We start from the raw sequence: 12,721 nt of genomic DNA, 5'->3' as shown, positions 1-12,721 counted from the left end.
ATTATATATGTTTATATATAAAACTATATATACAGTTTTAGACTATAGACTAAGGGTAAACTATTAATACTTGCTCAATAGCTTTTAATTTGGCTTGTTGTGCTGAAAATGATGAACATTCAACTATTTCAGAGATCTCCAGTTGGTTCAAAACAAGCCTTTTCCCTGGAAGATCCATCAGTAGATATTACAAAAGCATCAGAAATTGGTTGATTAACAACAAACTTTAGGAAATATAAATGAATTTCTATTTGTAAAATATAATGAATTTTTACTTTTGATAGATCAAAATTCAGAACTTCAAGAAAAGGCAAATGAGATTGAAAAAGCACTTCAGACTTCCCAGCAGAAATGGAAAGAAGAATGCAGAAGATTTGAACATGATTTGGAGGAAAGAGATACTATAATTCAAAATTGCAATAGAGATTATGATTTACTTATGAAAGAAAAAAGCAAACTGGAGCAAGCACTACAGGTAAAACAGTCTTTAAAAGAGTATTTTGTGATGTGTAATTCTCACTGAGGTGGGTTATATTTGGCATGAAAAGAGCTACTAGAAAGCCGTAAAATATTGCTTTTTGTTGTTCTCTTTTTCTTTTCTCCCTGCACCCCTCCTTCTGAGGTTTTTTTTTAAAATACTTATATTTTTCATTGTTGCATATGTTCTTCCTCCCCTCACCGCCAGCGCACCCTGCATTGCACCCCTTGCTCCAGATTGTTGTCATACACATAATGCCTAATTATATATTCCTTTCAGACCTGAGTGATATTCTTGCTGGTCTCTTTTGTAATTTGCTTTGGCAGTATGCTAATATAATAATTTTTCTTTTGGGAAGAACAGCTTGATGGAAAAAAGGAAAAAGAAATACAAGGATATTATAAGATTAAACTTAAAGATTTTTTTCCAGTGGTGTGAAAATTTGGAAATATATATATACCTCATGAATTTTGTTCTGAATATATAGTAAGTTTAGAAAAAGACTATATCTGATGAAAACATGATCTGTGTATAGCACTTTCTATATTATATGTAAATAGTTAATGAAATTTACTAGTATTGTTTTAATTTATTTATTTAATCTCTCATTTTTTTCCCTTCCTAAAATAAGACTATGACCTTAGTTTTCTTTTATCAGTCCTTTAGAAGAAAGATTTTTATATGCATATAGCTGCAATTTATTTAAAAAATTACTTTAAAGAAAAAATCCATCTCATACTGTTTACATTTACCACTGGTATAAATAGCTTTTCAGAGTCTGGAAATGCATCAACACATTGAAAAAAAAAAGAGTACGAAAGCATTTACTAAGTGTAAAAGATTTCACGCAGGCATACGTAGTCATTCTTAGCAGATCTACTTATATCACTAGTTATAGTTTGTCCCATTTGTTAACGTATTTATTTCCAGACTCTAGACATCAGCTGGCATGTGTATTTGAATGTGTAGGGAAATACTTGTTACAAGCCCTCCCTTGGTTAGAGGGAGGCCAGGCCCATGTAGCCTTCTGCATATAGAATGTCTTGGCACTCACTCGCTATGAAGAGTGATGAGAACAGTATTGTTTACAGTTACAGGTCAAGATAGACGGTGTTGATAGGATCTTGATCAGCTGCTCAGGAGAGCTCTGCTTTGATTTTAGGCTGTTGCCTTTTTTTTTCTGATCTGCAGAGACCTTGTTGTTGTGTACTGTCAAGTCGGGACTGACCTGTACCTGACCCTCTGGTGGATTTTCAGAGGTAGTTAATCACATGGGAGAAGATTCCCTGTCCTTCTTCTGCAGAGCAGCTGGTGGATTCAAACCTCACACCTTCAGGATGGTAGCTCCGCTTCTTGCCACGAGGCCAACAGAGCTCCCTGCAGAGACCTTAGGGGTTAAATTATTGTTGTTAGTTGCCATCAAGCCAATTCCTATCAGTGGCAACTCCAAGTTTTCAGAGTGGAATCTCTCCTTGGGTTATCAAGAGAGCTCTGATGGCCTAGTGGTAAGAAGCTGCTCTGCTCTGCAGTTCCAAAAGCACTTGGTTCAAACCCACCAGCTGCTCCATGGGAGAAAGATAGTCTCTTCCTGTGTGGTTTTACTGCCTCTGAAAACTCCCTCCAGGGTCGGCTCTGGGTCTGTTCAGACTTGATGGAGCATAGCAACGGCCACAACATAGTGTTTTCAAGGCTGCAGCCTCCGGCAGGCACATCACTAGGGCTGCTTTCAGAGGCATCTCTCACGAGTTGGGACTGTCATGCCTTCAGCTAAAAGTCATGCACTTCCGGTGTAGCCTGTTGTACCTTCCAGGGGCTCCTGTGGGCAAATGAATCCCCAAACTAAAACCAACCCACTGTCTTCTAGTTGATTCTGATTCTTGTCGACCCTCCTTCGGGTTTCTGACCCTGTAACATTTTGCTACAGGAAACTGCTTGTCTTTTTCCCTTGGAGCGGCTGGTGTGTTTGAACCACTGACCCTTTGATTAGTGACCTAACATGTAACACCTTGTGGGGGAAACTTCAAGGCTATTTGTAATGTCTTTCAGTTAGTGACAGTTAACAGGGTGAGCTTGTATTATGAAGACCCATCCATTCTGCCGCCATGTGGACATGGAAATTGTCTTCTCTTGCATATAAAACACCAAACATTTTATCCTGGTTTTAGCAGGGACTTAGTTTTGGTTTGTTTGTTTTATTTTTCCCCCTTCTTCTTCGGAGGGTAATGTGCCGAAGTGTAGCAAGGTTTAAGGGAAGCACATGTCATACAGAATCGTGAACACCAATCGTCATATCATGAACCAGAAAAGGATCTAGTGACTTAGTTTTAAAACAAAAAAGTTAGGCAATTTGGTTTCTTAGAAAGCCCTCATTTTTTATTTTTATGACTTTGAGATAAATTGGATCTTATAAATGTAGCTTAATGAAGAAAACCCAAAAAGAAGGGCCTTTTGCAAGTATTATATATATGAAGAATTAGAGAATAGTCAAGTAATATTTTTTTCTGTAACTTTTTTTTAAAATATTTTATTATTTTTGTGTGTGTATCGTCAAATCAGATCTGACTGGTACAGGAGGAGATTGTCCCTCCTTACCTGGCAGAGCATCTGGTGGATTCAAACCGTTCGCCTCTGGGATTGTAGTTGCAGCTCCTTGCCACTAGGCCACCAGAGCTCCCCTTTTTCTATAACTTTTTAACATTCTGGAGTTTCCTGCATGACTCTGACACCGCTTTTGGAAACATACTGTTCTCAGATTTATGTGTAAATTAAAGGAATAATCCAATCAGTGTGTTCTTGGGTAACTTGAGACTGTTCTATTCATTAATGCACTTTGGTGGCCTACTGGGTAAGGTTGCACGGCTGACTCAGAGGCAGGTGATTCTAATGCGCCAGCTGGAGCCCAGGAGGAAGATGGGTAATGACTTCCTGTGTGATTTAGAGCCTCTGAATGCCTGCTGGAGGGTCAACTATGACCACTGATGTGTTTGTTGAGTTTGCTATTAATAGGAACCTACTTGGTTTTGCTTCTTTGTCATCTAGTGCATTTTATTTAAACTTCTAAAGTTAAGCAAACTTTTCAGGAAAATTGAGTTAAAATATATATGGCTATATATGCAGTTTTGCTTCAATTAAATGGGTAATGTGTAGCTTCTTATTCAGATGATTTAAATAGGATTGTTGTTGTTGATTACCTTCAAGTCGAGCACGACTCATAGCGACCCTATGAACAAAAGGGCTTGAAGCCCCTCTACAACTATCGATATTTATCAAAGTACATAGAGTTTCCAGAGGCATGTTATTTAGGAAGTGGATGCCACTCCTGCTTCCAAACCTGTCATAGTATCTAAATATGATAGTTTGATTAATTATTTTGATGTGAATTGTAAGATATTTTAATAGTCTTTAAATAAGGACAGCTCTTTGGTGGCCTAGTGGTAAAACTGTGCTGCAATGCTTAAAGCACACAGTTTGAATCCTCCAGCTGCTTCACAGGAGAAGGATGGACAGTCTCCTCTTGTGCGATTAACTGCCTCTGAAAACCCGCTGGAGGGTCAGCTGTGGGTTGGTTCTGAATTGATGGTACACAACACAGAACAAAAACTTTGTATAAGTATACTGGGAATGAAGGAAGGAGGTAAACTGTTCTAATCTGATAGTAAAGCAAGCTTTTCTTCATATCAAGGACGCACTGGAAGTACATCAGCAGGAGAAGAATGAGCTGGAGTCTCATATCAGGGAGACTGCTCTGGAAGAGTTCAGATTACAAGCAGAACAGTGGGAAGCAGAACGAAGAGAGCTACAGTTTATAGTACAGGTATCTTAAAAGGAATAAGTCAACCTCTGCTACATGTCACCTTAACACTTGTAATGGTATAAACTTCCATTAATGGAGTAATTTGCCTAGCCCACTCCAGGGGAGAGAAATCCATAGTCTGTGATGTCTGGAAAGCCTTGTTTAATCCATTAGGCACTTGGCAATCTGATGAACTGCTGTTAACAACGGATACCATCTCCCCATTCCCGTGGGAGTAAGTGACTTCCTGACATGTTTCTTGTCACTTTGAGGAGGTACATACCTTTGGAATTTATTTTTCTAATTGAAAATGTGAGGCTAGTAGCAATCTTTTAAAAAAACCCTTATACTCATTACTGTCAAGTCCGAATCAACTCATAACTGACCCTCGACTGGATTTTGGAGGCCATACACCGCCCAAGAGTAGATTGCCCATCTCTCTCCTGCAGTGTGGTTGGTGGGTTTGAGTAAACAGCATAGCTCCCTACAGGCCACACAACCAGAGCAGCCTGTGACGGTTGTTCATGGGGAAAAATAGGATAGAGATTTTTAAGGATTCCTACAAATTGCACAGTCTTGTGAATTATGCAAATCTGTAGTAGTCATTCTCTACTTCTCTCTCCCAAATATACACACAGGGCTCAGAAGGCTTCCAAGAAAGAGCCTTGTTCATGGATCACAAAGAAGTTACTAACGGACTTAGATTGGGCGCTGTTGAGTAATTAATGGAGGAAAAGATAGTAGGTTCCCAGATTCTCATTCCAGTGTATTCTCACCTTCACAGTGTACGTCGATAGGATGCAAATGCTTTTAAAGGAGACATAGAAAAGTTAGAATTGTTAATTATGTTGTTATGTATGTGAAAGGATATTTGCAAACAGAAAATCCTCTTTAGGAGATAAACTAACCAATTAATTTGAAATTGCTAACAAATCTCCATCTTTAATTACTTATTTTCTGACAAATCAAATAATGTGTCTTGCATAGATTTTTTTTTAACAAAAAATAAATTGAAAAGTCTTATAGATTTCAGAGAAAGAGATATTTTCACAAACATTAGGTAAAACACCCCACCTCATATAACATAAACTTTTTTTGTGTGTTAGTTGTAGGATCTTCTTGGCTGTAATCTTTATGAAAACAGATTGAAGGTCTTGTTTACCAAAGAGCCCCTGGGTGGGTTTGAACTCCAGACTTTCAGTTAACAGTCCAGTGCTTTCCCATTGCATCAGCATGGCTCTTTGACCTCTCTTTTATCTCTTCAGACCTCATGGTGGTCTCTGCATCTGTTTATAATCTGTAAAGTTCATTAGTTTATCTATTCATTCACTTGCTAGGTATTTGAGTCTCCATTTAATGTCAGAAAGTATGCTGAACACTGATGTTAGAAAACAGATTTGGCCTGGGAAGATCTTCCAGTCTAGTGCGGAAGCCACCGTGCAAAGGGAGAAAGTATATTGTAACCCAATAAGATTATGAACAGAATGTTAGGGAAAGTAAAAGAAATTAACCAACTGCCTTAAAGCCCTGGAGGGTTCTTACAGAGCAGATGGCATTTGAGCCATTATTAAGAATTCTCCTAAAAGCTACTGCAGCAAGCAAGTGAAAGTATCATCAATCATCTCAAAAGTATCATCAGTGGTGATTAATTTTATAAAGCACAGTCTGTGGGAAGGATACGAAGAAGCTCAATGTGAGTAGAGGAATGTATGAAACACAATATGTATAAACAAAACACAATGTATATCAATTTTGTATGCAAACCACTATAAAAATAAAAATTAAGTAATTTTTAAAAAGTAAGTAAATGAACCAGTAAAATGTCACTCACAAATCGCATTGCCCCCACCAGATGCCTTAAAGGTGTAACCTGTGGCTCAGAGTCACGCATTAAATGTTTGAGTGATGTGATTTCAGTCAGTTTTCTGGTCCACCTAAACTCCATATTAAATGCATGTGCTTGTACCAGACTTTAAATTATTATAAAATTTGAAAAAAAAAAATCTGTGTTTCTCTAAAAGATTGGGAATAGGCCTCCTAGAACCTAGATATCTTGCTTTGCAGCTTTAGAAACATAAATTTTTTATTGTATTTTGTAACTGAAATGCTTGGCTTGCTGTTTCCCAATTTATTGTCCTTTGATAATAACAAAAGAAAATGGCTTTTCCTTTTACAGAGCAACGTAAGAGACTGTTACCTGGCTTTCTAGAGAAAGCCCTCTCTTAAACCACCCTCTCTTTTGACTGTTGTTCAGGTTTCTGTCCTATAATTAGGTGTTTACCTGTATCATTTTCTCTTTGTGTAACTTTCTAAGGCAATTCAGTTTTGTAAGGAAGGGATTTTTTTTTAACTGCTTAGTGAAACCTCATCTTTAACTGACACACTGGTGTAGTGTTTCTCTAATTTAGGCTATAGAATTTGAACCCAAACAGAAAATCTAATTTTACACCTTGTGAGGTGTAAAAAAACTAAAGAGAAAGAACTAAACAGAGATATTTTTCTTGAGAAAGTTATCCTGGAGTTCAAAAGTTTTCTGACTTTAAGATAGTGTTTATTTTTCCTTCTTTTTTTTTTTTTTTAAAAAAAAAGATCTGTGCCTCTGTTTGGTAAATGGAAAAAAAACCCCTTTTGCCTTTAAAAAAAGTTCTTTGAATTTTAGTACAAATCAAATTGATGACATTCTTAGAAATCAGTCTTTTCTGTTGATCTTAAAAGATACATTTTTATAATGTTCAGTTTTTTAAAATTTAGTTTTTAGTGTAAACGGTTACCATTTCCCCCTTCCTTCAGTATCACTGAACTTGGAGGATGCTTGTTGTCACGGTTTTTCTGTTGTTGGCAACGTGGGGCAGACAGTGGTTGTACTTTGTTTCTAAACCACTAACTAGCTCTGGTGGCCCAGACGTAGAGGTGTGTGGTTCAAATCCACCCGCAGCCTCTTCCCATGTGATTAACTGCCTCTGAAAACTTACAAAATGGTCAGCTGTGGGTCACTTAAAGAGATCTCTTCTTCACTGGCTGACGAAAGTTGGTATGTATGTGCAGTGACAGAGAGAAGGAGTGTGTTGTAATAAAGAGTGGGGAATGTGGGTAGTATCCAATACTTTGAAGTAAGGGGGGCGCAGGAGACAAACAGTGAACGGCAGTGTGAGATCAGGAGTAGACATCAGGAGACAGCTGCTAGGAATCGGGGTGAGTGTGTGAGGAACTTTGCTTCCAGTGATCTTGGGCAGCAAAGAATATTACTCAGTAGTTTCCTGGGAAATGACAAAGCAGCAAATGGTATAGAAAGTGACTCTGATGCTAGTTCTGCCCTGTTTTGTTTTTCCAAACAGTAAGTAATATTTTAGTATACATATTCACTCCAGGTGCCCATAATTTGTTGTTATTGGGCCATCACGTCAATCCCTGCTTACAGTGACCCTGTGACCAACAGATGGGGATATTGCCCTATCCCGGGCCATCTTCTCTATCATCAAGCTCACTGTTGCCGTCTCCGTGTGAGGCTTTCTCCTTGAGGGTCGTTCTCTTGGCCAGTGCTCTGCTCTTCCCAGCATGATGCCTTTTTCCAAGCACTGGCACCTCTGGACAACCTGCCCAGAGGAGCCAACACAAAGTGTCCCCATCCATGCTTGTGAGGAACACTGCCCTGACTGCACGTCTACCAAGACAGATCTGTTGGTTCTTTAGACAGACAATGGTTTCTGCAGTACTCTTCACCAACATCACCGGTCAAAGGCATCGATTCTTTCTTGGTCTTACCTATTAACTGTCCGACTTTCACATGCATATTAAACAATTGAAAAATCCCATGATTAAGGTCAGACCTAGCCTAGCCTTTTACATCCTGGACCTTTAGCACCTTAAAGAGGTCTTTGACAACAGTTGCTTAATGCAATATGCCTTTATTTTTGACTGCTGCTACCATGGGTGTAAATTGTGGATCCTACATAAAGGAAAATCCTTGGTAACATCAATGTTTTCTCCATCTTCCATGGTGTTAGGGAGCTCTGTTCGTATAGTTAATAGGGAGTTATGCTGTTAACCCAGAGACAGTGCCCCTCAAGGGTCCAAATCTGCCAATGGAGGCTGTGAAGTGAACACTCACTGAAGCTCACCTAGGAACTGGTTCTGACGGGATGTCATTGAGGATCAAGGTGCTTGTCTATTGGTCCAGTGTGAGGATTTTTGTTTTCTTGATGTTGAGTGTAATCCCTATTGAAGACTGTAGTCTTTGAGCTTCTCTGAGTCCTTCTAGTAAGCAGTGATAGTTATTGTTGTTGCCATCTGCCAGTTCATAGCTTACTCTCCAGCAGGTTTTCAGGGTCTGTAAATCTTACAGGAGGGTATTGCCTTTCTTTCTTCAGCGGAGCAGTTGGTGGATTAGAACTGCCTGCTTTGGGGGTTGGCAGTGTAACTCCTGACCCACTAAGCCGCCAGAGCTCTACGAAGTTAGAGAGCAAATATGATAGGTACTAAAAAAAAAGGTGTCAGATAATACTTTTCAATTACAGCACTTTACTTGCTTGAAGAATTGTCCTATTTTTAGAGATTGAGAGTGGCAGCTTCTGATTTTATCATGAGTTTATCATGTACAATATTGATTTATTTCATAAGCTAGAAAAGATGAGTAGTTTAGTACTGATAACATTGTCTAGTGTAGTTGTATATTTGGAGCCATATTTTGGATTCTGAGAAATGTTGTTTATATGTATACATAGAGAGAATCATGTGTTTTAGGCTGTTTGTTAGAAATGTAGAAAGCAAGCAAGTTTATTTTATAACAGCACAATGTGGTTTCCAGTGATGTTAAATGTCAGCTCAAAAACAAGCCTTATTTAAAAATTTATCAAGCTCAACACCACCCTCTGGTGAGAAAAAAGGAAAACATTCCTCCAGTTTCCAGGCTCAATGCACATACTCTATTTTTCTCATTCAACCACAAATCCAGAAAGATTTTTGTTTGATTAGAAAATAAATTATATTTCTCAAAATAAAATGTGTATAGTTTATTAAATGGGAGACAAATTTACTCAGTAAATTTTCACCCCCCCAAAATACTTTTTTTAAAAAAGAAAATAAATTCTGTGCTAGAAATTTTAAAGTAAAATTTATTTGGGGAAGAGCAAGTTAATCTTGAGTTTAATGAATTCTATTCCATTTCATCATAAATTAAATGGTGTGAAAGAAATACTTTACAGATAGTTTGGTGTGTTACATGACACTTTAGATGTGGATTACATTGATAAAGTGGAAACCATGAACAAAACTCCAGATATTTGAACACTTGCTAAATATTTGAACGCATGAAAAATAACAAGGATTTTTATAACCAATATCCATTGAATGCCACCTAGATCATGTTAACATTTGTTTTATTTGCTTCAGAATTAAAAAGTAATTTTTTGCAGCATTGAATACTAACTATTCTGAATCACTTCACAATTTTGTCGCTGTGACATTCCTCCATAAGCTGTCATTCTGTTACATGTTGTATATTTTCTGATTGATCTTACTGTGGGTGTTGATTGTAGATATAAGTAAAATGAAAATGATTGACAATTTCAGTCTGGTCTCCATCTATCATAATGTGGCCTGTTGGTTCAGTGGTGAGAATTTTGTTTCTTGGTACTGAGACATAAGCCATCTTATATCGAAGGCTCTTGTCTTTGATCTTCTGTAGAAGCTTTAAGTCTTAATTTTCTGCAAGCAAGGTTATGTTGACGGGGAGCCTCATTAAGAGAAGTTAGACCACCCCCAGTGGCTGGCTGTGGACCAGATCATCCCTTATTCCAAGTTCAAATGGAAGCTGAAGACAAGGAAAAGTCCATGAGGGCCAGATTATAACCTTGAGTCCATCATAACTGAAATTAAAAATAATCTCCAATATACATTCAAGGACATCATCTATGAAGAAAGCAAAAGGTCATAGCAAAGAAAGGAAAGAAAAAGACCAAAATGAATTTCAGAAGAGACTCTGAGACTTGCAGTAGAGTTGGAGCCAATCCAAAAGAAAGAGATGCTGAAATAGGAGGGGCAAAGAGAAGATGTTAGAGAATAGCTCAAGGGACAAAGCAGTGTAGTATAACGAATTGTGTCTTTCCCTTAGCATTGGATAGTAAAAGGTTCTTCTGATTGTAGCATACATTAATACTTCAATGCTGTGTTGTTGTGTGGTTTTTTTTTTTAATTTATTTTATACCAGTGTGAAGTGCTGTTTCTAACTGGATAATATTCTTCTGTAAGCACATATTGCTAGTGTGTGCTGACGAGTTGGGACCAACCCATAGCTGACCATCCAGCGAGTTTTTAGAGGAGGTTAATTACACAGGAGGAGATTGCCCATCTTTTTCCTGTGGCGCAGCTGGTGGGTCCGAAACATGTACCTTTGCAATGACAGCGCAGTTCCTTACCACTAAGCCACCCACCACCAGAGCTTCCTTCTGTATTAAAAAGAAATAAAAAAAAGGGGGGCGGGGAAGATCAAAATGGATGTTGGAAATGTTGAAATTTGCTCTCCAGTGTAGGAAAGCCAAAACAAAGGGAAAGAATGCTGAAATGAAAAGAGATTTCAAAGTGTAGCTCAAGAAGATAAAGCAAAGTATTGTAATGAAATGTGCAAAGAGCTAAAGTTAGAAAACCAAAAAGAAAGACCATGCTTAACATTTCTCAGGCTGAAAGAGCCAAAGGAAAAAAAATTCAAACCTGTCTTGCACTATCTTGCAATACTGACAGATTCTGTGGGCATTTCTTGGTCAGGGAAAGACAGGAAGACTCTCCAGAAGATGGACTGATCCAGTGATTGCGACAGTCAGCTTGAGGCTGGCAGAGACTGTATGATGTAGGATAAAGCCAAGCTTTGCTCGGTTGTTCATAGAGTTGTTATGAGCCGTAGTTAACTTGATGGCACCTAACAGCAACAGTGGATCTGAAGCCATATCTTCTTGTGTGTGTGTGTGTGTTTTGCATTTTACTATGGCTAATGAGGTTGGGTATCTTTATTTCTGTTTTTCCCGTTGCTGATTGCTGGGTGACTTATTTTGATTATTTGAAATCTGTATTCCCATTTGTGAGCACTGACGTCTCTGCTCGGTCTGCAAGTGGCCTGCTAATGACGGGACGGAGATGTCCTTTAATGATTTCAACTGCTAAGTCTCCCTACCTTTGTTGAGGGCTGCTCTCTGTTTGGGGACATGTACTCAGTGCTCCTGCAGCCTGATTAAAACTGCCTTGGCCTTCACTTTCTGCTTGAGGGAAATCTCAAGTTCAACCAGAGATGAGAGAGGGAGACACCTCTGGGGTCTTTTGTGTGCAGACACTGCACTTGTTTGGCCTACATTCCCGTGAATATGTCCGAGCTGGCCAGAGCCCCTCCGGACATCTTACCTCCGCAGAGTTCCCTTTTTGTTTTATTGGTCAGAGACCTCTTTGCTCCTGCTGGTATCTCTCTGTCTCAGAGAGCCGGTAATTGTTCACTCAGTGTTCAGTCTGAATCAAGCCACATACAGTTCTGAGACCGGAGCTTCTCAAGGAGGTGCCAGATAGGTGGAATAAAGACAGTTTGCTGTGTATGTGGCTTTTGTAGAACTCTAAATGCTTTCTAGGTCTGGGAGCTCTGGTGGCCTAGTGGTAAGGAGTTACACCGCCAACCCAAAGACATGCAGTTCAAATCCACCAGCTGTTCTGTGTGAGAAAGAAGGGTGGTTTCATGCTGTGTGATTTACAGTCTCTGGACATACAGTCTCTGGAGGGTCAGCTATGGGTCAGTTCTGATTTGAAGACACATCACAACAACGGAGCCCATTGGTACTTGCAAATTAACTCATTCAGAGTCTAAGGCTACATTTAATTAACCCCTGATACCTGGAGGCGTGTCTGAAATTGTGTGTTGTCTGTGCCCATGAACTATACTTTGCTAATGAGGGAATATTAGGATAGGGAACTTTGTGAAAAGCCAGGCGCAAAAATGATGAGTCTACTTCCTGTGGATGATACCTTTGCTTGTGGATGTTCACTTTGTGTTTGAACTTCTCAGAGAATCTAACCCTTATTTCTGAGTTTGGAAACTTATTTCTGGAAGAGGATTAAGAGGATTAATAGACTGTATCTAAAGTTGTTTTTTTTGTTGTTTTTTTTTTAAATTCCAATAGTGCAGCAAAGACAGGGAAACATTTTTGAAATGAGAAGAGGAAATGAAACCCAGGCTTGGAGTGGGTGCGGCGTTAGCGCTGTGCCTGGGGCTGACACAAGCATCCCTCCAGGGTCATTGCTAGATAGTCACGCTCCTCCTTCCTCACTACACAAAGCACCAATATCCATTAGTATAGCTGAATACGACAACATTTTAAAGAGGGGGAAACCATAGTATATGATGTATATGAACCTGGATTAATGTTTTTAGAGGTCAGTTGAACTAATATGTTGTTTTTGTTGTTATGTGCCATCGAGTC

The 12,721-nt window shown here is 38.8% G+C and overlaps 1 protein-coding gene across 1 annotated transcript in view; it reads left to right on the top strand.

Moving 5' to 3' along the window:
- The window catches only part of CCDC171 (coiled-coil domain containing 171), a 313,076-nt gene that overhangs the window by 29,731 nt on the left and 270,624 nt on the right, over positions 1-12,721 (top strand). Inside the window, exons 4-5 of the mRNA XM_006881285.1 lie at positions 285-475; positions 4,161-4,292. Of these exons, the coding sequence (XP_006881347.1) occupies positions 285-475; positions 4,161-4,292 (323 nt within the window). The remainder of the gene's footprint in view (positions 1-284; positions 476-4,160; positions 4,293-12,721) is intronic.

The sequence above is a fragment of the Elephantulus edwardii genome, unplaced genomic scaffold (genome assembly GCF_000299155.1).
Source record: "Elephantulus edwardii isolate Elephantulus edwardi_28Jun2011 unplaced genomic scaffold, EleEdw1.0 scaffold00014, whole genome shotgun sequence".
NCBI classification, from domain to species: Eukaryota; Metazoa; Chordata; class Mammalia; order Macroscelidea; family Macroscelididae; genus Elephantulus; species Elephantulus edwardii.
The sequence above is the reverse complement of the archived record's forward strand: the minus strand, read 5'-3'. Positions and strand labels throughout refer to the sequence as shown.